Source organism: Panthera uncia, chromosome C2, assembly GCF_023721935.1.
Source record: "Panthera uncia isolate 11264 chromosome C2, Puncia_PCG_1.0, whole genome shotgun sequence".
Lineage (NCBI taxonomy): Eukaryota > Metazoa > Chordata > Mammalia > Carnivora > Felidae > Panthera > Panthera uncia.
In genome coordinates, this window is record NC_064810.1 from 98,339,059 (window position 1) to 98,365,541 (window position 26,483).

A 26,483-nucleotide genomic window follows, 5' to 3' on the forward strand; every position below is an offset into this window, starting at 1 on the left:
AATATTATTTTAAAACAATGGTTAATATTTTTGCCAAAAGAATATATAGCTATTATTTAGACATTCAAATATAGGGTAATTTATAATATATTAATATTTTCCCATTGGTTCTCCCCAGAAATCACAAAAAGAACAAATGGATTACATTTCAGAACTATGTGTATGGAAACTGAACAGATTCTTAGTGATGGATCATCCGTTTTGCATTATGATGTTCACAATCTATATGGATGGTCACAAATGAAACCTACCTATGAGTAAGTGGTGTTTATAATTATCTTTTTTGACTCTTTATTATCTTTTAGATTAATGTTCCCTACTTTCAGAGTTCTTCCCTGCTGACCTTTTCTGGTAGCAATTTCTTACCCAATGTTCTCTGTAACTTACTTGGTCCTTTATGACACTTAGAATTATTATGTGTCTCAGGGCACCTGGGTGGCTCAGTTGGTTGGGCATCAGACTTTGGCTCAGGTCATGATCTCCCAATTTGTGGGTTTGAGCCCCGCATTGGGCTCTGTGCTGACAGCTCAGAGCCTGGAGCCTGCTTCCGATTCTGTGTCTCCTCTCTCTCTGCCCCTCCCCTGCTCATGCTCAGGGGGCCTCTCTCTCTCTCAAAAATAAACATTAAAAGAAATTAAAAAAAAAGAATTATTATGTGTGTCTCTCTCTGTCTCTCTGTCTGTCTCTCTCTTTCTCTCTTCATCTGTATCATTTATCATTGCTTTAAATTTTCATCCTATTCCAAAAGGTATCCTAAACAATGTTATTTTGATCTTTCCTAGCTCATAGTGGCAGTGCCTAACAAATAATTGGTATGCAATAAATAGTTGTGAATGTATAAATGAGTAAATAATGTATAGTTTGATGTCATTAATTAAGGCATTAAAGATAGGGTAAATCATGGGGCACCTGGGTGGCTCAGTCGGTTGAGCGTCCGACTTCCGCTCGGGTCATGAGCTCACATTGACGAGTTCAAGCCCAGTGTCGAGCTCTGCACTGACAGCTCAGAGCCTGGAGCCTGCTTCAGAGTCTGTGTCTCCCTCTCTCTCTGCCTCTCCCCTGCTCATGCTATGTCTCTTTCTGTCCCAAAAATAAAGATAAACATTAAAAATAAATAAATAAATAAATAAATAAATAAATAAATAAGTTAGGGTAAATCAGTTAAGTCCAATATTAGCAAATTAGAATATGTATAAGTGAACTTTATTTAATGTCCACATTAAACAAACATTTATATGAGGCCGGTGATAATGGAACACAAACCATCCTTTGAATATCAAGTCTTTATTAGCACTGTCCAATAAGACTTTTTGTAATGATAGAAATGTTTTATAATTCTGAGTTGTCCAAAATGGTATATGCTAGCCATATAAGGCTGTTGAACAATATGGCTACTGTGACTCAGGAAAGGAATTTTAAGTTTTATTTAATTTTTTTTTTTTTAATTTTTTTTTTCAACGTTTTTTATTTATTTTTGGGACAGAGAGAGACAGAGCATGAACGGGGGAGGGGCAGAGAGAGAGGGAGACACAGAATCGGAAACAGGCTCCAGGCTCCGAGCCATCAGCCCAGAGCCTGACGCGGGGCTCAAACTCACGGACCGCGAGATCGTGACCTGGCTGAAGTCGGACGCTTAACCGACTGTGCCACCCAGGCGCCCCAGTTTTATTTAATTTTAATAAATTTAAATTTAAATTAGTCCCATGTGGCTAATGTGCACCATACTACACAGTGCAGTTCTAGGTCACTGGCTCTTAATTACACAGTATATCACCTGGAGATTTTTAATAAATGTATTGATTTAATTGGTTTGTACTACAGCCTAAGATCTGAATAAAAAAAAAAAAATAATGATTATTTATTTTTGAGAGTGAGATAGACAGAACATGAGCAGGGGAGGGGCAGAGAGAGAGGGAGACACAGAATCTGAAGCATGCTCCAGGCTCTGAGCTGTCAACACAGAACCGGATGCAGGGCTCGAACTCACAAACCATGACCTGAGCTGAAGTCAGACACTCAACTGACTGAGACACCCAGGTGTCCCTTAAGATCTGAATTTTAAAGAATTTTCCCAGGTAGTACCAATGTGCATCTAGATTTGAAAAACACAGCTGTAGTATATAACTGTAGTTGGTAAAACACATTGAAAAGCATTTTGGAGTAAAGAGTATGAGTAATATTTCTTCACTTAGTGAAACATGCTTATCTTATTTGTAGCACCAAACTTTTTCAACCAGGTAGAGGTGAATTGTTTAAGATATTATTACATGAATGAACTACCACATATTTGTTCACCAAATTCCAATGTAGTGACACTAAAATCATGTAGAAAGACTAGGAAATGTCATTTTTAAGAGTAAACAAGTTGGTCTTTACAATGCTTTTTTAAAAATTTTTTTAATGCTTTTATTCATTTTTGGAGAGACAGAGAGAGAGACAGACTGTGAGTGGAGGAGAGGCAGAGAGAGAGGGAGACACAGAGTCCCAAGCAGACTCCAGGCTCTGAGCTGTCAGCACAGAGCCTGATGTGGGGCCCGAACTCATGAGCTGTGAAATCATGACCTGACCCAAAGTCAGACACTTAACTGACTGAGCCACCCAGGAGCCCCTACGATGCTTTTTTATCGGAACAAATGCTTCTTTAGATTAACCTTACTGGAACATAATTTTGGAACACATTTATCCTCACTTTTTAATCTTCAGCTGACCTCATTTTATCATAAAGTAAAGATATTAAAAAGAACAAAAATATTGAGAATTCACTGATAATCCTGTTGGCAAAACTTACACATTTTGAGATCAAACTATGTAGTTTAAAGGAAATTGAAAAAAAAATTATTCACTGAGGTAGTGAATTGAACTTGGGAACACATTTTATGGTTCCTAACACACTGGAAGATGCTTAGTAAATTTAGAGACATGCAGGTAAATTTTTAAATAGTTGATATTCAAAGGTAATTAGGGATATTGAAATACAATCTTCCAAAGAACATTTTGTGATTTAAAGACATTATACATTTCTTGGGCGCCTGGGTGGCTCAGTCGGTTGAGTGACCAACTTTGGCTCAGGCCATGATCTCGCAGTTTGTGAGTTCGAGCCCCGCATCGGGCTCTGTGCTGACAGCTCAGAGCCTGGAGCCTACTTCACATTCTATGTCTCCCCCTCTCTCTACCCCTCCCCTGCTCATGCTCTGTGTCTCTCTGTCTCTCGATAATAAATAAATGTTAAAAATAATTAAAAAAAAAGACATTATACATTTCTTTAAAGTGTTAGTTCATAAAATTTTCAGTAAATGTTTCATTTGTTATTTAAATTAAGCAGATTAATAAATTTTAAATGTTGAGTTAAATAGCTCAGTTTACACATACCCATAGACTTTTCATATGTTTTAGATACTTTCTTAATATTTATTTTTTGCAGTAATATTAGAAAAAAAATATTGAACTCTCCTTCAGAAATTTTAGAGATTAAATATAGTCAAATTTTTAAAGACCTTGACAAATGTAAAAGGATGCTATAAGTAAATTATATTTACACTGAAGCAAAGGATGGATAGTAAAGACTTTTTATTTACCATTGGAGGAGAGTGAAAGGATTAAAACAATGCGTTTCTTTATGTTATCCAGACTGTAGCATTTTATTGTTTCCTTTTTTGATTCATTTTGTGTCTTTCAAAAATGGTACACATTTGACATTCAACTAGTTCTTGCTACTGTGCTCTTCACTAAACATGTCACAAACAAGCAAAGCAAGGAAAGAATACAATGAGGGGATTCAGAAACAGAAGATAAATAATCAGCTTGAGAAATTGTAAAGGGTCTTAGAGGAAGGACCTTGGCTACCAGTTGCAAATGAAAAGTTTCATATGTAAATGCCATACAAAAACTTTCAGTCTTCAATAGATCTCTCTTATTATTTAAAATTCAATCTTGCACTGAAACAAGCAAAGTCTATGCTTCAAATGTATAAATAAATAGACTTTAAAAACTACCTCAAAGTGTGTGTTCGTATTTGAGAGAATTATTCAATGATTATATGACTATATATTTCATATTTTCAACTTCAATAAATACCTGGAATGATGTTAGAGATTACTACATTTTTTTTCATTAGAAAGGATACAGAAAAATCAAAATCTTCTGTCTCCATTTGGAAATTCAGGTGGTGTTAAAGATACAATTTTTAAATAAATGCCACAGATTTTTGTAATCATAATTTAGAATGGAGTAAAAATCAATAATTGCAAGTTATTTTTTTAGGTATTTCTATAGACTGGGTTAAATGGCAAATTACAACATCATATTCTACTTTCTATGTTTAATGTATCTAACTGGAAAAATAAAGGTGCTTTTTTGGGAGGATTATGTACTATAGGAAGTGGCTTCTTGTAAATTTTTTTTAACAAAAAATAAGGTTGGTAGATAAAAACAAACACAATATAGCTCGCCCTTCCAATAATTTTGACATGTTCTTGTTTACAACTGTAAGTTTCTGTTAATTAGCTATTAGTCATTGGCATAGATACTGGACATATGTCTCTTAGACATTAATTTCTGATTAATATGGCTGAGCTGAACATTGATGTAGCTGGTGTCAATGCTTATTTAAAAAATTGAGATCTGGGGCACCTGGGTGGCTCAGTAGTCTGAGCTCTTAATTTCAGCTTGGGTCACGATACCAGATCTCATGGTTCAAGCCCCAAGGCTCACTGACAGTGTGGAGCCTGCTTGGAAGTCTCTCTCTCTGCCCCTCCCCCACTCATGCAGGCTCTCTCCCTCTCAAAGTAAATAAACTTTAAAAAAAAAATTGAGATCTGAATCCATAAAGCTATTTCCATGGTTTAGCCCTTCACATTATCTTCTCAATTACGGAAATTTCAAATTTAAATTTTATTATACACTCAAAAACAATGGAAATATTTCAGAAATGGGTACATTACTATTTCTAATGGATATTAAATATATAATACTGAATTATTTGCTTTCTAAAAAGTAATTCAATAAAATATCTTTAGTTTTCAATGAATTTGTTTAAATAAATATTGAGAAAAATACTCCTGCAATAACTTTATTTACTCTAAGCAACACTGGTCAATATTCTAAAATAATTTAATGCCACCCAGAGACAGAAGTATCTGGAGTATAGTTATCAATTGATTTCATCAGTAATTAAAACAATAGCCAATTGAATAATTTCAAATTATTATCTTTAGTACCCATGGTGAAAATAAATATATTCATTTTGAAGATTTAAAATATATTTAAAAGTTTCAATTTAATATTTTCCTTTCACATTATCCACTTTTGTAATATATATCATATATATTACATGTATATACAATGTATGTATAGATATATACATATATTGTATATAATATATATTAAAAATCATTTTTAAGAAGGCTTAATTATATATTCTATGCAATATAATATAATGTAATATAATATAATGTAATAATATAATATAAATACTAAAACTCATTTTTTAAGAAAGATTTTTTCCCAGTAACTTAAGATATATTTAGAAGTTTTTAAATCCTTTTCAAAAAAGTGCTCATGTAGGTGACTAAAAACATACAATAAAAATACTTCCATAACACAACATTGCAATCCTTTGTATTAGCTAAATTTTTCAAAATCAAGCGGTAACAAAGGACAAACTGTCCTACAGGTGAAAAGTGTTTTTTTTTAAATTGAGCTAAATTCATTATGACTAAACCATTTTTAAAATTAGAACATGTCAAAAATATTTGGAAAATATTTATAGTGATGGGATTTTAAATTATATATTTAGTGGCAGCAAGTATTTCCCAAAGTTTTGTTCTCAATTCATTGAAGGGTTACAGAGAAGATTCTTCTAATGTAAGAAGTTAACTCTTCCTTAGGAGAAAATTATTATAAAAATACCCAATGCAGAATTTTTCTCAGTCAGATATCTAATAAGGCATATGCTCAGTTATTGATTTAAAGCCTAAGTAAATAATTTTTGCAAAAGTAAGACATATAGCAGAAAAAAAGAAATTCTTTAAGAATATATATTTCTTGAATGTTAAAAATTGGGGACAGTTCTATCCCTTTAGATAATTTTTTTATTAGTTAAATGAAATCAATTTTGTTTTCGAATTAATTAAAATTAGAATATATATTTCACATATATTTTTAGATTGATCATATGATATTTTATTCTCTACATCAATAATCATTCATTTTTTTTAAGTTTATGTATTTTGAGAGAGAGAGAGAGAGAGAGAGAGAGAGCCCACGGGGGAGGGGCAGAGAGAGAGAGAGAGATGGAGAAACCCAACCCAGGCAGTCTCCACATTGTCAGCACAGAGCCTGACACAGGGTTTAAACTCAAGAACCATGAGATCATGACCTGAGCCAAAATCAAGAGTCAGTTGCTTAACTGACTGAGCCACCCATGTGCCCCAGTAATCAGTCATTTCTTGTGAAATGTCAGCAAATATATGTAATGTATGTTAAATATATTAATGTACCTAAATAGACTTGATCCTTTATATTTATTATAGAATATTAAGCACTGAAGATGGTTTTCTTATTGATCTTTTTAAAGATGGACATACATACAAGTAGGAAATTTTAACTTAGCAAATACAATATGGTGTTTATTATTAACAGATAGTTCAATGTATCATATGTCCATTGAAAACACTTTCAGTTTTCTGTAACTTTGATTGGAGAAATTCATTAATCCAAAAACTTCTTGAGTTACTATTATATGCTAAGACTGTATTAGGTGTAAAAAGTACAAAGAAGATTAAGACGTTATCTTTAACATCAGGAATTTCAGGGTCTCATTAAAGAAACTTTATATATGAAGCAATCAGTACAAACACTGTGATCCATGCTGTAATAAGAAAATGATTGGAAAGTCTGCCTAATTAGGTATTTGAAGAATTTTTTTCCTGAAATAGTTCTATTCATATGCAGTTGATCTCAAATAATATAAAAATAAACATTTTACTTCCAATTAATAGTGGAAAATTTTTCGGGGCATCTGGGTGACTCAGCTGGTTGAGCATCATACTCTTGATTTTTGCTCAGGTCATGATCCCAGGGTTGTAGGATCCAGTTCCTCATCAGGCTCCAGGCTGAACGTGGAATCTGCTTAAGATTCTCCTGCTCTCTCCCTCTGCTGCCTCTTCCTCGCTCACTCTCTCTCAAAAAAATAATAGTAGAATTTTTTTTCTACCTTAGATGCTCTTATAGTATCACACACAGAGAGAGAGAAAGATGCATATAATGTAAAATAATACATTATTATATTATTTTTAGCACTAGAATATGTTTCAAAATGAATAGTAAATCATTAAAGTCACTGTTCCAAGACTGAGGAGGGGAGAGAACAAAAAGAAATATAATGTAATTTGTAAAATTCATTCTCTTGAGATATGGCTTGGATAGATTCTGTGCTTGAAATAAAACAACTACTTTTATTTTCACCACCCAAAATTTCACTCCCTTTAATCTACCCTCTAAAACAGGGAATACTATAGCAAAGATTCTCTGTTGAGTAATGTGGAGATTAAGTGTTGACAAGCTATAATTGAGAAGGGTTGGAGCAATCAATAGTTAGAGCGTATTCAAGAGAACATATTTAAGTAGAATTAAATGAATTCATTCAGAAAACTTAAGATATAATTAGTTACCTGATTTGATAACTTCAATAGTTGACTTAACTTGTATTCATTGAACAAATAAAGGCCACTTAGGCATGTCAGTCTGATAAATGTTGGAAGGGAAGAAAAATGTCCTTTATGTCTATGAGAATTTTATAGTATAATGAAAGAAGACTCACTTATAAATCTAGTTGTAATAAGAGATAACAAAGACACCATAAAAAACACATCTTTTTGGGGCGCCTGGGTGGCGCAGTCGGTTAAGCGTCCGACTTCAGCCAGGTCACGATCTCGCGGTCTGTGAGTTCGAGCCCCGCGTCGGGCTCTGGGCTGATGGCTCGGAGCCTGGAGCCTGTTTCCGATTCTGTGTCTCCCTCTCTCTCTGCCCCTCCCCCGTTCATGCTCTGTCTCTCTCTGTCCCAAAAATAAATAAAAAACGTTGAAAAAAAAATTTTTTAAAAAAATAAAAAAAAAAACACATCTTTTTAATGAAGTGCTCATAAGTAGAAATATCTGAAAAATACCTCATGTAAGAACTTGTAGATACTTCTCCATCTATATTAGTGCATTGCAGAAGACAACTGGCAAAAGAGGAATTGTTATTTCTCGTTCAACATATCCTACTGGTGGACAATGGGGAGGACACTGGCTTGGAGACAACTATGCACAGTGGGACAATCTGGACAAATCAATCATTGGTATGTGAGTCACCATCTTTATCATTACTCCTTTGCGTTTTCTGTTAAGTATTCACTTTTTCTGGTAATAGTTTATATACCTTATAAGTCCTTCTCAGAAACATGCTTTTCACATCATATTTTATGGCAAATAGCATCATGAAAATGTAGTGTGCCAGAAAGTAGGAGCTGGGATGCTTTCTAGAAACTAATGATATCCAAATAGTTTATTTTGAGACAGTAATTTCATCCCTTTTGCTCTCAGTTTCCCAGGAAAAGGGCAGGAGCTGGGAAAATAACATGTGGAGCTAAGAATAGAAATGGGTCAAAATTCTAGATTCTAGGGAATAAGAATCACTCATAGATGCTAAAGAATGAAACATTTCTAACCAAATTTTGAAAGAGTGTTTTGACAATTGTTAGGTAAATAAGATATTATCATTTTAAAGGGGAAATTGATATTTTTCATTTCAGATCTAGTCTTAAAAGTCCTATACTGTTTATATTAGGATTCAAGGAAACAATGTTACTACTTTAAAAGAAGAGCTGGGATATCACATGAATCCTATTTTATTGAAGTGATCTCGTATTTAATGAGGATAATTCTTATTTGTTTTTTTCCAAATAATGAGGCCTATGGTTAAATAATTACATAGATAGCCTTTTATATTATATTATATTATATTATATTATATTATATTATATTTATTATTTTCTAAATCATCATCTACATAGCAACCAAACAGATCACTCCTGTACCTCTAGCTTATAGCTCTACTTTTCCTCCTTTCTGAACGAAATTACTAGCCTGACTTCTTTTTATTTATTTTTTAATGTTTTATGTTTATTTTTTAGAGAAAGAGCATGAGTGGGGAAGGGACAGAGAGAGAGGAAGACACATAATCTGAAGCAGACTCCAGGCTCTGAACTGTCAGCACAGAGCCCAACATGAGGCTTGAATTCACAGTGAGATCATGACCTGAGCCGAAGTTGGATGCTTAACTGACTGAGGCACCCAGGCACCCCAGTTTTAAAAACTGAAACCAAGGTGGTGCCTGGGTGGCTCAGTTGATTAAATGGCCAACTCTTGGTTCCAGCTCAGGTCATGATCTCACAGGTCCCAAGTTTGAGCCTGACATTGAGCTCTGCGCTGACAGTACAGAGCCTGCTTGAGATTCTCTCCTTCCCTCTCTCTCTCTGTCCCTCCCCTTCTCATGGTCTCCCTCTCTCTCTCTCTCAAAATAAATAAATAAACAAACTTAAAAAAATAAAATTAATATTAAAAATTAAACTGCTTCCGTAACTTCTTCCAAACTGAGACAGAAACACTGCCATTTTATTCTCATGCTATAATGTATTTATACCTATTTTGTGCTCTAAATATACCATCTTGAAAGTGACAAAGAAGCATAGTGTCTTATTTTTACATCATTAACATTATAACAGCATGAATATTTTAAGAGGAAATGATAGGTGTATTAAAAATCTGAATAATGTTTCATTAGATTAGAGGTTATTAGAAATGGAACATCTTAACAAATCAAATCATCAAATATCAAAATATATGATGTAGTATCTTTCTAAATTTTTCCTGATTTTTTTTAGGTATGATGGAATTTAGTCTCTTTGGAATCTCGTATGTAAGTAACTGTATTTCTTTTATCTTCATAACTTATAAATTTTAAGAAAAAAAACATTGAAATTAAATGTAACAATATATTTTAGACTGGTGCAGATATCTGTGGTTTCTTCAACAACTCAGAGTATGAGCTCTGTGCCCGCTGGATGCAACTTGGAGCATTTTACCCATACTCAAGAAATCACAACATTGCATTTACTAGGGTATGTAATGACTGCATGTGCTTTCATTCCTTTCCTCCTAACCTTAGAAGTTTTGAATAGAACTCCTCCTGCCTGGCTGATTTCTAGCGCTTGCTTTGAATGAACTTCTTTACATTTACTGAGGACATCGGAGCCCATCACTTTGAGAATTTTCTGTTTTGGGTTACTCTTCTTTCTACTTTAGGGTTTAGAACTTGGTTAGCAGGCATACTTACTGCTGTTCTATATACTTTTAGAATAGCCAGGGAGGGGAAAAAAAAACTGCTTTTGTATGTAACTTCTTCCAAACTGAGACAGAACAATAAAAAAAATCAGCTTCAAAGTAAATTACAAGTGAAAACTCCTTGGAAATACTAGTATCAGTGCATGAAAATGAGCAGATTTAAAAGGCAAATGTTAAGAAAATGAGTTGAAAATTTGAGAAAAAAAAGGAAAAGGGAATTAAGAGCTAATTCTTGTGTGGTGGCACAATTCTGCACTTTACTAAATTGTCTGAAGGAAATGTTTGTATAAGAGGGGTGACAGTATTAAAAATTATGGAAAAGTATGAACAATTAAAGGCAATATCTAAGAGCTTAATTTTGTGATATTGACTTTAGTGAAGAAGTGCAGCGGAAAGATGAATTATCAAAAGTAACTCGTGGAAGAGTTGTAGACAGAGCTGCTCTTTGAAGGATGGGTTCTAGCAGTAGTAACTGAATGGTGAATCTCATCAGGTGCTGTGAAATCTTTGTGTCCCTCCTGGGAAATTTTAGTTAGAATAGAGGAGATTTATTTTAGAAAATAAAAATCTATACAAGGATAGAAGGCAGTATGGGACCACATTTTGGAAGAATTTGAAAGTTGGGCAATAACAACATAACTTGATGAAATAGGAATATTTTAACAGGAAAACTTGCTGTCAGTAATGCAATTTAGAAAGCTGTAATATTGGAAGAGTGGGATGAATCAAAAGCCTGGACAGGGATTTATTCAATAAGTATTTATTAGGAGGCCACTATTTAATATTTACAATGTCCCTGCTCTATGATTCATAAATTGTAGGCAGGATAGAGATAATAGGCAGTTATGTGTGTGTGTGTGTGTGTATATATGTATAATCAGGTATAAATAAATGCATATAAAGAAAAGATAGCGCAAGCTAAAGTGACAGCAAATTGGGGGATTCTGTTTTAGAAGGGGTACCTATGAAGGTCCCTCTTGAATAAAGTGACTTAAGCATTAGAGTGGAGACTTTAGTGGGGCACAAAAACCAAAAGCAATATAAGGATATGGGGGGCAGGGAGAATTTCAGACAGAGGGAGTCAGTGAAAGACTCCAAGGTGGAATTTTGGAGATGAAATAGAGGAGGAGGAAAAGACTGAAGAAGTATTTCTCAATAAAAATCTGCAGAACAGAAAGCTCAACTTAAGTTTAATTTTGAGGTAGCACAATTAAATTTAGAATTCATGGTTTAGGGACATCTGGGTGGCTCAGTCGGTTAACCACCCGACTTCAGCTCAGGTCATGATCTCACCGCTTGCGAGTTTGAGCCCCATGTCGGGCTCTGTGCTGACAGCTCGGATCCTGGAGCCTGGAGCCTGCTTCAGATTCTGTGTCTCCAACTCACTCTCTGTCCCTCCCCCCCAACTAATGCTCTGTCTCACCTTCAAAAATAAATAAACATTAACTTTTTTTTTAATGTATAGTTTAGACTTAAATGCTTGTATATCAGCTTGTTAAAACTGAAATAACATCAGTTAAGTCAGCAAGCAACAGATAGGATCTTTGCGTCTTTCTTACTTGACTTTGGAACTTGTAAGGATAGAATCTTATAGCTTAATTCTTGGACCTTTTTACTTTCAAGGTTTTGCCTCTTCTGACATTTTTACATATACAAACACCCAGTCATCATTCAAGCTTTCTAATCTAAAGCTCATTAATCTACATCAAGCTTACTGAAATCTAAAAAAGTTGGAATCTTCATAGATATGGCCAGCTCTTAAGGACCCTCTCTATCTGCTGAAAAACATAAACATATTGCCCCCTAGAGTTATGTGGCAGCCTTGTTTGTTCCCCAGCACACATTAAAATATAAAATACTAATCGCCTTCACTATTATTTTTTGACCAGTAAGTGCAACAACATTTCTTAACAGGCTTTTAATCTTTCCAGTATCAACTTTAGTCTTTTTACCTGGAGTGTGTATTCCAGAGTATATCTGGGCATGTTGTTCTTCCTTATCCAGCATTAATTAGGTCCTTTCTTTCTGCTATCTTAATTCTTTAATATCATAATTTATCCATTTCTCAGGAGAACACATAATGTGGGGGTCACCATGATAGGTTCTGGGTATCTCTGTTTATTCCAATCCACTTTTTAAAAATTTGTTAATGTTTATTTATTTATTTATTTATTTATTTATTTTATTTTTGGGACAGAGAGAGACAGAGCATGAACGGGGGAGGGTCAGAGAGAGAGGGAGACACAGAATCGGAAACAGGCTCCAGGCTCTGAGCCATCAGCCCAGAGCCTGACGCGGGGCTCGAACTCACGGACCGCGAGATCGTGACCTGGCTGAAGTCGGACGCTTAACCGACTGCGCCACCCAGGCGCCCCAATGTTTATTTTTAAGAGAGAGAGAGAGAGAGAGACAGCACAAACCGGAGAGGAGCAGAGAGAGGAGACAGAGGATCCTAAGCAGGTTCTGTGCAGATGCAGATGCTTAACCCACTGAACCAGTCAGGCACCCCTGTTTCAACCCACTTTTATACAGCATTTCATTTATTTTCTAGTCTTTTCACCCTGATTATCATTATGTTGTCATCTATTCAAATTGAACTGTTCTCTACGTATGTTCACCTAAACTAAATCAAGCTATGGGTATAATTTGCATTTTTCTTATTGAAATAGTAATATTATGTTCTTTCTCCATCATATGATAGTAATATTATTGCATAAGGTTTTTGGTAAGAAAGTATATAACACATGGCAATGAATGAATATTATTTTCTAGTTTTCATTCTCTAAATATGTATCTGAAAATTATGATTTAAACCAGGACAAATGCTTATGACTATTTCATTCTGCTTTGTTTCAGAGACAAGATCCTGCTTCCTGGAATGAAACTTTTTCTGAAATGTCAAAGAATATTCTAAATATTAGATACACTTTATTACCCTATTTCTATACACAGATGCATGAAATTCATGCTCATGGTGGCACTGTTATTCGACCCCTTCTGCATGAGTAAGTGCACATTTTATTTCCTGCCAAAAAGAAATGGGTTTCATTTAATTTACTCAATAATCTCTCATAGTATAGAATATTTGAAACTGGAAACTTTTTCATTGTTATTTTAGTATATATTATCAGTTAATAAACATTTACATAAATAAGTCTATTGATAATCAGGATGTTATTAAAAATGAAACATTAATCAGTTATTAAAAAGTAATAATACTTAGAAATAACTACTGTACACCTAGAGTTAATTTAGATTTACATACTTATTGTATTGACTTTTAAAAATGGAGGCAAGTAATATTATCTTTATATTATGCTTTGATTAACTGAAGTTTAGAGCAATTAATTAAATCTACCATATATATATATATATATGTATATATATATATTGATATATATATGTATATATATGGTATATATATATATTGATATATATATGTATATATATGGTATATATATATGGTGTGTATATATATGTATATATATATATGTATATATATATACACACCTTACTGAAGAAAACTATCTCACCTCATCTTGGACGTGTATTATAGAATACCCTAGAACAGTTCTAACATTCTTCCTAGAAAATTGTTTTGGATTCACTTCTTCTTATATTTTTTAATGTTTATTTATTTTTGAGGAAGAGAGAAAGAGACAGAGGGTGAACAGGGGGAGGGGCAGAGAGAGGGAGACCCAGAATCTAAAGCAGGCTCCAGGCTCTGAGCTGTCAGCACAGAGCCTGATGTAGGGCTCGAACTCCTGGACCATGAGATCATGACCTGAGCCAAAGTCATACGCTTAACCGACTGAGCCACCCAGGTGCCCTAGGATTCACTTCTTAAAGCTCAAACTGATATATGATTAAATCTTGAAATCTATTCTATGGAGCATAGTTGCATAAATTTTAGCCTGTTCTATTTTTAAGGCAAATACAAGACAATTCTGATTGCTGATGTCACAAAAACAACACAATTAAAAGTAGTACAAAAAACCTTTGAAATAATCATACTTAACTTCTTATGTACCTTATATTACCAGAGTAATTGAGTGAGGTGATTTGTTAGATTGCACAACTGATAAATCAGTAAAAATATACGGCACATGTTTACTAAAATAAATAATAATACACAAGGCAAAATGACAAAATAATAAGTTGATCAGTATGCCTTCTGTTCTCAGAATAGGGTTTTAAAAAATAATAGGTATTCCTAGATTCATATCAGCCTCTAGTTACTTTATTAATTTATATACCATAATCCATTCTTTATTTTTGATAAAATTTTATTAATATCTTGCCTCTCTTATTTCCAGACTTTCCCCTCTTGTGTTCTCCTTATTTACTTCCCAGCAGAGTCAAATTATCAGCTCTGGACTGAGTCCCCAACCAGAAACATTATTATTAACTATGCAGACTCTTGTCCTGTTGAGAACATCTGGGCCTTTGTTCCCATGGGAGGTTCATGGAGTAAATTCAGAGTCCCATTTGGCATTAATCTCAGTTTATAGTACAACAAAGCAAGACAAAAACAAAAGAACAAACAAAAATGTGCAATTCCATTTCAATTAGAGAAAAAATGTGGTTATTTAATAGTGACTATTCTCAAACTATGAAAAAGAGATTCTGGTGTTTCCAACCATTTGTATCTGAAATTCAGAAATATATTAAGTTAAATGCACCATTCAGTCGAGCTTTAAGTAGGATAAGCAAAATCTTTTTGAATTACCAAATCAAGGTTCTTAGAGCACACCTGTTTAACAATTCTCATCCAGAGTACTTACAACTTTTGCTTCCTAGTTTGTTGATCTTTTATGAGGCACAGTTAATATTTGTACCTCTATGAGTTCTCTTCAGAGGTTTCTCATTCAGCTGGTCTTATAGACATTCTCTGCATTTTGAAGTAAATTTAGTTATAATCTAGATTTACTCATAAAATAGTGTGCTAATTACTGCACATTAAATCCTAACTGATAGAATTGTTTTTGATTTGTTTATAGTTTGGTTTTCATTTCAGTCCACACAAGTCTATACTGCAAAATGTGATTTGAATAATTATTTTATGATATTCAGATTTACTTATTTGTGAATATTTTGTCAAGGTTCTTTAATGACAAGCTAACCTGGGATATATTCAAGCAGTTCTTGTGGGGTCCAGCGTTTATGGTTACCCCTGTACTGCAACCTGTAAGTTCTATCATACATTTTTGTTCACAAAATAGTTTTGTATTTGGTTTATATGTTTTCAATGATTATATCTTTAAATTCCAGTATAGGGACACTGTAACAGGCTACGTCCCTGATGCTCGGTGGTTTGATTATCATACGGTAAGTAGTTAAGAATTCTAGGGCATTGACAAAATGGAAATGAGTAACAATTTGATCCAAGCCTTTTCTTTAGGGACATATTTGGTCTACTTTACATTTAAAAAGAGTAAGATAGTTCTTGCTAATTACAGCTGAATCAAATTAACACACAGTGAAAGAGAGTTAATTTATGCCCCATTGTTTGTTATGTAGACATTGATTTATTTTACTGTATAACCATAAAGAGTGCACATTATACACACAAACTTCATTGCCCTTTATTGAATATATGAAATTATCATTAAAGGTGATGTAGTCTTTCCAAGAATAATGTATGTGAAAAGTCAGGAATAGCTTTTGTGACTTTTCAAAACCCACACATTTTCTTCATGTGAGCATCACAAAAACAAATAGTGGTAAATTACTTTCAAAGCTATTAATAATTAAGAAGTACATGCTTTAAACAATATGATTTCCTGAATAAGTATTTGAGTTTTTATTAATTTATAAATTAAGTATATCATTTGATTTATAAAACGCAACCTCTCAAGCACCAATATTGCTGATGATTCCATTTCTTATTGCTTGTGTTCTTTCCTTCCAACCATCTCATTTCCAGGGCCAAGATATTGGTGTCAGAGGAAAATTTAATGAATTTGAAGCTCCTTTATATAAAATAAACCTACATGTCCGTGGTGGTCACATTCTACCATGTCAAGAGCCTGGCTTAAACACATTTTATAGGTAAGTGAAGTGTTTACAGAGCTCAGATTAAATTTTGAATACGTCATGCCAGAATTGTCAAGAACTGGGAAGGGGTCTGAGATTTTACCCTACTTCAAAAGCTTACAAATTACTTTGTAAGTTAGTCTGCCACAGTGTCATGAATTTTGGGTAGGACACAAAGGTCTGTTTTACTCAAGGCATAACAAGAGACACAAACTTCATGTTTGCTTTTTTCTTTGCCCCCAAAGTTCCATGGGGATGACATGGAGTGGCCTATGCTGAGGCAGGTGCTACACATGTAGGAGGTTTGTGCCACAGCTAAGGAACTCCAAACCTAGGCAATCTTTTTTTTTTTTTTTTTAATTTTTTTTAACGTTTATTTATTTTTGAGACAGAGAGAGACAGAGCATGAATGGGGGAGGGTCACAGAGAGAAGGAAACACAGAATCCGAAACAGGATCCAGGCTCTGAGCTGTCAGCACAGAGCCCGACGCGGGGCTCGAACCCACGGACCGTGAGATCATGACCTGAGCCGAAGTCGGACGCTTAACCGACTGAGCCACCCAGGCGCCCCGGCAATCTTTTATAATGGGCTGCAAGCAAACATGTTCATTGTTTGCTTCCAAGGGAGACTTTACCTTTGTTATTATACTGACCAGTAAATTTTTTTAAGTTTATTTATTTTGTGTGTGTGTGTGTGTGTGTGTGTGCACGTGCGTGTGTGTGTGTGAGAAAGAGAGAGAGACAGAGAGAAAGAGAGAGAGAGAGAGAGAGAGAGAGAGAGAGAGAGGGACCCAACCAGATTCTGCGCTGTCAGCCCAGAACCCAACGCAGGGCTTGATGTCACAAATGGTGAGATCTTGACCTGAACCAAAATGAGGAGTGGGACACTTAACCAACTGAGCCACGCAGGCGCCCTGGGCAGTAAAATTTCTTTAATTAATTTAAAAAGAACACTGCCCTATCTTCCAATACTGTTTGCTTTAAAAACATGCTTTTTTAATATTTTTCCTTTTTTTAATTTGAATTTTAGTTAACATACAATAAAATATATAGTTAACAATGTAACTCCATATATAGTTATAACAATATAACTATATATAATAATATATAAACAACTTAACAATATTGACTATAGTATTATATGTTAACTAACTAAAATTTAAATTATGTATATATTTGTATATAAATTCATGCTAAGACATGTTAACATCTTTACATGGAAAATATTAAGTTGTTGTAGAGATTTGAACGCTAGATATTTTGGATATTTTAGGGAATTTCCATGGCAGTACAACCTTCAACATTTGTGATTGGAAAAGGTAATTATACCTAAGTGTAACTGTCTGAGAAATCCTTCCTTAGCAATATGAAGCTATCAAATGAAATCACTTGTACAGTGAGCATGGAAGCAGATATTTAGTTCATAAATGGGCCTATGCAGGCACAAGCTTGGGAGGGATTGCCCATTTCAAGAATAGAACTTAAAATTTTCATACTACTCTTCACATTCTTGTTAATAATTTCCAATGATATTTCAGTGATTTATGTATGGAAATGTAAAGAAGGTTTAAATGATAATAAATAAAAATTGCTATTAATATAGTTTCATGTCTAATGGTCAGTGACAGGATTAGCAAAGAGAAAAATAAATAAATATATCAATAAATTTAACATTGTTATAACTATTATAAGTGAGGCTCCTTTCAATTTGTTACAATAGATCAAAAGACATGCATGATATTTTCTATTAAATGTGAAGGATTTTATGGTTTATATCGTTCCCAGTAACTCATCACAAAAGGAAAGTCCTTTAATTTTATCGGTCTAGAACAGTTTGTATTCCCCTTAGTTGATAATCATCTTTGTTTTCGTTTGGATACTTATGTGGGCGCCATATCATAACTAAACATATGCTACTGTATAAACATTGGTTAAAATTATGTCTTTTTTTTTTTAGTCGACAAAACTACATGAAGCTCATTGTTGCCGCAGATGCTAATCAGATGGCACAGGGATCTCTGTTTTGGGATGATGGAGAGAGTATAGGTGAGTGTTCCATTTAGTTGAAAAATGTAATTGCTGACATACATATATGTCACATTAGTTTTATGTATCTACTACTATACTTTGGAGGCTGAATGAAAGCTAATAATATTATACAAAGCTGAAATCATTTAATAATTAGCTGAACCAACTTAAAAACTTAGTGTTATAAACATTACAGACTTTTCTCTTATCCTAAATATAGGTGATCCCTATGGTAAATATCTGCATATCTAAGAGATGTGTGTGCACAGAAATTGTATATGGATCATCTTTTACTCCTGGAAGTTAGCCCATGCCATTCATGATAGACATTCCATATGTATGATGTCTGCCCAGCTGAAAAGCCATGTTCCATGTGTACGTGGTGATGCATAAAGGATGCCACTAAAACATGACATAGTCTAGAAACAAAACTCGTTTGATTTTGTATTTCATGGCTATTTTTTTGTATTCAATATTTTTACATGAAAACATTAAAGATTTAAACTTAGATCTATGTTTATGACTATTTCTTAAGACCAGACTGAACTGCCAAGCTTCCAGCAATGTGTGTTTTGCTGACCATTATCCTCTGAATCACTTACAGTAGGTTATTAAAAATGCAAATTCTGAGGACCACTTAATTTCCATTAATTTGGGGAGAGGCCTGGTATCACCTTCAGGTGATGATTATGCTGTTAATTAAACACTCATTGTGGATTAGGTTTATTGACTGTCATTAATAATGCCAACTCTACTAGATGGGAGATCTGAATATTCACTTAACACAATCCACATAAAAACTAACATCTGGGTGAGCCGTTGTTCTCATGGAGCAGTTCATTGCAATCTAATTAAAGTATCTGTGGAAGAGAGATCTTTCAGTACTAGCAAAGACATTTATCTTGTATCTTTTTAGGTGAATCATAGTTAATATTTTTCAATATTAACAATAAGAATTATTTATTAGTAAATAAAGTACATCAGAAGATTAATATAAGAATCATATTGTAATAATCAAGACTCGTTAAAAAAACCTTTCCTAGTATTTTGTGATTTAAGGTGAAGAATCAACCACTATTAGTTAAAATCCTGTTTTTAGAGTCCTGACCTTTATTAACACAAAAACAGGGGTTGTACTAAGTTTGCAGCCTTTCTCACCTGGGTCCAGCAGGTTGTACTTTGAATTTGCCTACAGCTTCCCAGGGTTGTAAAGTTGAGTTGTGCATAATTTAAACCTTGTCTTGGAATCTTTGAATTTAACTATGTAAGAAATTAAGTTAATTCCTTTGAACAGCAAAGGAGACAACGTGCCCCTTAGAAATTTTTCTGTAGCTCTACTTACCAAACTAAGATATAGATGAAAGAAGTTGATATGACCTTTACTCTATTAAAGTTTCGTGGCAGATTTTTTTTATTACTGGAAAGTAACATAATTCAGATATTTATTTCTTGATCCCTCTATATAAACATACAAAATTATTTTGGCTAATTGTATTTAGCGTTTTTTGGTTATATTGCACAATCTCAGTATTTTTTGTTATAATTAAGTACAAAGATTTCAGATAATCCCTTGACATTTCTTGAGTAAACAGCAACAATACACAACAGATGCTTAGAGTGTCCGGATTTAGTGGATCAGAATCTGCAAAGAAGTTTTGTCTCACAGCAAACTCATCAATCTAGTTGATAGACACTAATTTTTTTCCTCCTTTAAGTACATTCACATTTTATAATGTATTATTTTTTGCTGATATATATTTTTTACCTCAAAGAAAATCAAAGATAAAATACAGCATTTCCTCCTTTTCCATGGTTTTGCTTTCTGCCATTTCGGTTACCCACAGTCAACCGTGGCCCCGAAGCAAATGATCCTACTTCTGAAATGATCATTTCATCATGTAGGCATTTTTCATCTCACATTATCACAGCAAGGATGAATATAGCACAATAAGGCATTTTGAGAGTGAGAGAACACATTCACATAACTTTTATTATTACACCATATTGTTATAATTGTTCTATTTTTAGTTACTGTTCATCTATTACTGTTCTTAATTTATAAATTAAACTATATCAGAGGTGAGTCTTTTATAAAAAAAAAAAGCAGAGTGTATACAGGGTTTGGTACTGTCTGAGGTTTCTGACATCCACTGGGGGGGCATCTTAGAATGTACCCCCTACACATAAAGGGGGACTTTTGTAAACCTCTCTTGAAACTCGTGTATATTAAGTAAATTTTGACCATGCTAACTAATAAAGTTGTAGATTAGTAAAATCTTATTTTGTCCTACTTATCTTTTTTAAAAAATGTTTATTTATTTATTTTAATAGAGTGCACGTGAGGAAGGTGCACAGGGAGTGGGGAGAGAGTCCAAGCAGGCTCTTCACTGTCAATGCAGAGCTGGACAGGGGGCTCGATCTCACGAACTGTGAGATCATGACTTGAGCTGAACTCAAGAGTTGGATGCTTAAGTGACTGAGCCACCCAGCCACCCCTGCCCTACTTATCTTAATGAAATAGATGTATGTGTACTCTCGACTAACATCATATGTGGTATTTTTTTTCTTATTTATGAAAAACAACAAAACTGCCCATATCTTCCTAATAGTTATCACTTCTGTGTTCTTTTACCTCATGGTTCTATAAACAATTGGTCTTAAAAACTTATGCTATATTTGTATAGTTAAAAGTTAAGACTAAAACTTTTGCCTCAGAACACATATCAAGTAAGCCATGCATACATTGGTACATATAGAAAAAATGTTTTAGGCAGAACATAATTTAATTTTAGTGTAGGAAAAATTAATTGCAAACTAATTTTCAGAGAATTATTTAATCTACTGCCGGCATTTATAAGTTGGAAGAGGAAATTAAAATTTGTTACTTTTTCAATGTTTTTTTTAAGTTTATTTATTTATTTTGAGAGAGAGAGAAGGTACATGCACTCACATGTGCACCTGGGGGGAGGAGCAGAGACAGGAAGAGACAGGATCCCATGCAGGCTCCCAGGCTGTCACTACAGAACCCAGAGTGGAGCTCAGACTCATAAACATGAGATCATGACCTAAGCCCAGGTCAAGAGTCAGATGCTTAACCTACAGAGCCACCCAGGCACCCCTCAATGTTATTTTGTTTCAGTCATGTATTTGTCTCCACTTTCGCCTTTCTGTCTTACCCATGCTTGTTTAGTTTTACCTCTAAACACAATCTTAGAATTCAGGGAAATCTAGACTTGTTTCCAGCTTTTGTTAATAATTAGTTCATTTACTTTCAGCCATTTATTTAACTTCTCTGGGACTCACATTCCTCTTCAACCATAAGAATAATAAAATAACTTATCTTAGAGCAATGTGATAAAGTACTTAAAGTTTGATGAATAGTACTTAATTTAAGCTGTAAAATTATTTTAAAAATTGATTTTAATATGGCAAGATTATATTTTGATGAACATGGATATAAACCCTGTTTTATTATTTGTATTTCAGTAGACCTATAATAGTCTCTAACAACTGAATATGTTTCTCAAATGACACTAGAATACGTTACCATCATATTCATTTGCCTTTATACATATTATTATGTTGTCAGTCATTGAAGTGGCCCATAAGTGTCCACCACTATCACCACCCAATTCTGTTAATTCTTTTACTTCTTTCACCCTCCCAGAGGTGTTTAAAGTGATTTTAGACCTGTCACCCTTTAGTGTTACCCTCCTACATACAGATACACACACTCCTGGCCTTCTGTAGCCCTCTCTGGTGAGACTCATCCTTCATATCTTAGTCCTTCTTGGACTATATTTGAAAAAGTTCAGTAAACTTAGAGAAAAATTTGATATGTGTTGATGGTATTTGATACCCTTTATACTGGGAAAGAGAAGCAAGATATACTAGTTTTTACTATTTTTCTTCTTTGGAAATATAAATATATTACCTTTTTTTCTCTCTACAGACACCTATGAAAGAGACTTATATTTCCTGGTACAGTTTAATTTGAACAAGGTATGTATTCATGCCAGATCATTTGTATGCAATTGTGTTAAATAACATTTGAAATTTTATGCCAGATTTTATATTTATTTATATTTTCATATTTCATATTTGTTGTATAATGTATCTCATTTCAAATATGTGAGTAAATAATTTGCTATACTATGAAATCCAGTGTAGTTAGCAGACATAGATTTTAAAAGATTTAATTGCTTTTGAAAATGAAGGGTTTATATTACTTCTTTTTCTGTGACTTTACAGAATACCTTGACAAGCACTATATTGAAAAATGGTTACATAAACAAAAATGAAATGAGGCTTGGATTCATCAACATATGGGGGAAAGGAAAGACTTCTGTTAATGAGGTTAATCTCATATATAATGGAAATAAAGAGTCAGTTAAATTTACTCAAGAGGCAAACAACGAGGTAAGTGACAAAGGAAAACACACTTTTTAATAGAGTTTTTCAAAATGTCTATATGGATATCTTATATTTCCTATTCATCAAGAAGCATAATTATGGATACCTATGACCTTTGTTGTTTATTCATATTCATTAAACTTCCTGAACTATCACCATTATTATCATCCTTAGTAACACGTCATATGAATCAGCCTAATGGAATGTATCTTACAATTCTCCTGATATAATCTAAGCAAGATAAATTTCCATTAAGCCTCTAAATCAGTTGTCCCTATATGGTAAAGTGCCTTAAAATTTAATTTTTTTTTTTCAAGTATAAAATGTCTACATTTAAACATTTAATACATCTTAGATAAAATATATTTGGAAATCCTTGCAAGATGTGTCTGTTGGCACTCATGAATAATTTGACACACAGGTGTATGAGGATATGGTTCATATGTTAAATAAGGTATCAGGATTTTTATGTTATAGTCCATTGTTGCCAGTAATTAGTTTTTTACATTGAACAAATAATTTTAAGTCTTTTTTTCTTTCAAGTTAAATAAGAATATGCAAGTGAACAATCTCTTAAGCTCCTTCCGATTTAAATTCTGGAATCTATGTTCTGAAAAGGTAGATTCCAAAGTGCATATATTCTAGAAAACAGCTAACTGTCATAAATGATCCAAGTATAAGGCTATGTCTGCACTGCTAAAACTGTGTGTGTGTGTGTGTGTGTGTGTGTGCGCGTGTGTGTATACCTTTTGTCTTTGTAGCTGTAAAAAAATAAGTAGCTGTGAATCAACCAGTCGCTTCAGGTGAACCTAATTTACAAAATAGCCAGTTACTTGACTGACTTCAACTTAAAAAAAAATAACAATCACGTCTTGGACCACAGTCCTAGGTCCTCATAGATTTTATAAACATGAGAGATGCACAGCACCTGAAAAATTGTTTCATCCAGTTGAAACTTAATACTTGTCTTGTTGTTACTACTGTTTTGTAGCCAAGTATTGTTTCCCCTTTAATACAGAACTATGTCTTAATTACTACTTTTGTATCAAAATAAGTTTATTTCTTTAAATTATATCGAGGTTGGGAAGTTAGAGTTTTGTATATTTAATGTCCTTCCTTGGTAGTAAAAAAATTGATTAACACAATGCTCCACTCCGTTTTTCTTCTTTTTAAAATTTTACTGGTTTATAAAATTGTATGGTAAAGCCATCACTGATTTAGTCCAGTGTTAATCATACGGTAGACCCAGAAACTGATTTCTACAAGAGGAAAACAAATTCTCCAAGAATACATAGTTAATAGTTATCAATCATAATTAGCAGTCTGTGTTTTTGAACTGCCCAATATTCAATCAGAATAAAAAGGGTGATTTGCCATATATACTTTCTTACTCTTTATTTACTACTACATTGGTAAAAATAAAGTTCCTAACTTTTACTATAAAAAAAAAAAAAACTAAATACAATCAGGTGAACAATGTCAAACAAGATATTTTAACATATCAAATATCTTTTCAAGTTGATTTTGACTGAATATTTGGCATAAAAACACATCATTTATAAAGAAAAATTCATTACACTACTTCTAGATCCATTCACAAGAAATTTTACAACATTTCATTACCTCAGGGATTACAAAAGATTTTAACTACTAACAATTGAGCAGTGCCTTCTAACCTCATTTAATTAAAACAAATATTAATGAGCACCTACTATTTCCAACCTTTCTACATATATGGGAAATCTAGAGAGTGGTCAATTTCTTTCTTTATCCTGGTTGCCCTTCTCCATGGGTGTGGGAATTATATGCAAAACATGATTTAATTGCTTTATCCATATTATTTAAAAAACATTTTCCTAGCAATAGTTACATTTTGTTGTCTTTTGTACAGCTATTAAAAGCTATCTGACGTACTTGTTGCTTTTCAGTTTTGGTAAAAAGGAACTAAGTTAGATTTTGGTGTAAGATGGTCAGTTTCAAATCTGGATAATTTATATTTTAAAAAATTATTTAGTTTTTACCTTTTAAATTCTTCTACTGCCCAGAATGTTGTGCTTTAGAAAAGAATATATTTTATAAAGCCCCTGTAAGAGTGCCTGGTATTCAGTAGGCAGTAAAGGAATGTTGATTCTCTTCCTCTTCTTTTGCATATTTGATAATTAAATCTAAACTTTCTGAGCTAAGGCACAGAAAGTCATGTGAGTGTATTGGAGAAAAAGCAATGGTAAGGTCTAATGAAATCATATCATAAAAACATTACACGTGATGGACTACAGCTGCTTAGACACCTCCATAATTAGTCCCTACGTGGTCTAATTGAGATTCTGTCCAGTGAAAGAAAGTAACACAACAAAATTGAAATTATTGGCGATAAATTCAGCATCCTAAACCTTTAGGGATTGATGCAAAAGAAAACATATTTCTAATCTAATTTGTGTGTGTAGATGACTGGCTCATATTTGAGAGCAGGAAGCACAGAGATTTATCTAATGCAATTATAAATAATACCATGTTTCAGAATATGGAGAAAGAGTAAAGTAATAGAAATCAAGATGACTGGTTAATAGTTTTAGTTTTTCACGATCTTTTAACAACCATTCCACCTATCTGAGATTTATTTTTATTTGAATAATGAGTGGGTTGGGTGAGATTATTAGTGAAATAGTTGTGAGCTCTCTGGGATAAAAATTCATCAAAAAAAAAAAAAGAAACAAAGACTATCATGTTACTTAGAGAAAATTTATTTATGGAAATAGTCTTTGTTAAAAAAACAAAGGGACCCAACATTGTTCTGATTAAATAATAATTATCATTTTACTTTCTTTTTAGATATTAAATATTGATCTGACAGTAAATAATGTTATTCTTGATGAACCAATAGAAATCATCTGGTCATGAAGATCACCATCAATTCCAGTTGTCAAAAGGAAATTAACACCTGGATTTAAGATTCACTGTACTTACAGTTTTTTCTCTTTGTTGGTTTCTTATATTGTATAAAATATGATTTTAATAAAGTCTATCTAAAGTTATTCCATAGGGTACATTGTAATGTGTTCTAAATCCAGTTTTTTAACATATTTAGTAAGATTTAAGTAATTCTAGTTACCTTGCTAAATATCAGCCAAAACCATAAACTAGTTACTAAATATATATGTGCATAACTAAGATATAATTAAAATAAGTGATTATTTAAATGACATTTTTGTGTAATTGTATACAATATTTTCTCCAATGTTTAGTAAATTTAAGTCAGGTAACAACAGTTGTCATCATATTTAATTATTTCTTAGTATGCACATTTAATTAGGACACAGAAAATAAAATGTACATAGGTATAAAAAATATACATTTCTCTTCATTTTCCAAAAGAAAATTGTTTTAGGTTGCTGTGACAAATTATCATAGACTGAGTGGCTTAAGCAATAAACATTTATTTCTCATTGTACTGGTGGCTGAGAAGTCTGATGAAGTTGCCATAAGATTTGGTGTCTAGTGAGGACCCTCTTTCTGGTTTGCAGATGGCCATCTTCTCCTTGTATCCTCACATGGCCAAGAGCAGAAAGGACACCAGCTCTCTGGTGTCTCTTAGAAGGCATTAACCCCATTCATGAGGGCTCCATC

General features: G+C 33.3%; 1 protein-coding gene across 1 annotated transcript in view; it reads left to right on the plus strand.

Annotated features, from left to right (window-relative positions):
• Positions 1-25,808, plus strand: part of SI (sucrase-isomaltase) — a 99,779-nt gene extending 73,971 nt beyond the window's left edge. Inside the window, exons 36-47 of the mRNA XM_049628599.1 lie at positions 119-257; positions 8,205-8,338; positions 9,923-9,957; positions 10,043-10,159; positions 13,239-13,387; positions 15,485-15,569; positions 15,654-15,710; positions 16,309-16,433; positions 18,376-18,464; positions 22,399-22,448; positions 22,698-22,865; positions 25,689-25,808. Of these exons, the coding sequence (XP_049484556.1) occupies positions 119-257; positions 8,205-8,338; positions 9,923-9,957; positions 10,043-10,159; positions 13,239-13,387; positions 15,485-15,569; positions 15,654-15,710; positions 16,309-16,433; positions 18,376-18,464; positions 22,399-22,448; positions 22,698-22,865; positions 25,689-25,757 (1,217 nt within the window). The 3' untranslated portion in view covers positions 25,758-25,808. The remainder of the gene's footprint in view (positions 1-118; positions 258-8,204; positions 8,339-9,922; positions 9,958-10,042; positions 10,160-13,238; positions 13,388-15,484; positions 15,570-15,653; positions 15,711-16,308; positions 16,434-18,375; positions 18,465-22,398; positions 22,449-22,697; positions 22,866-25,688) is intronic.
• Positions 25,809-26,483: the final 675 nt, after the last annotated feature.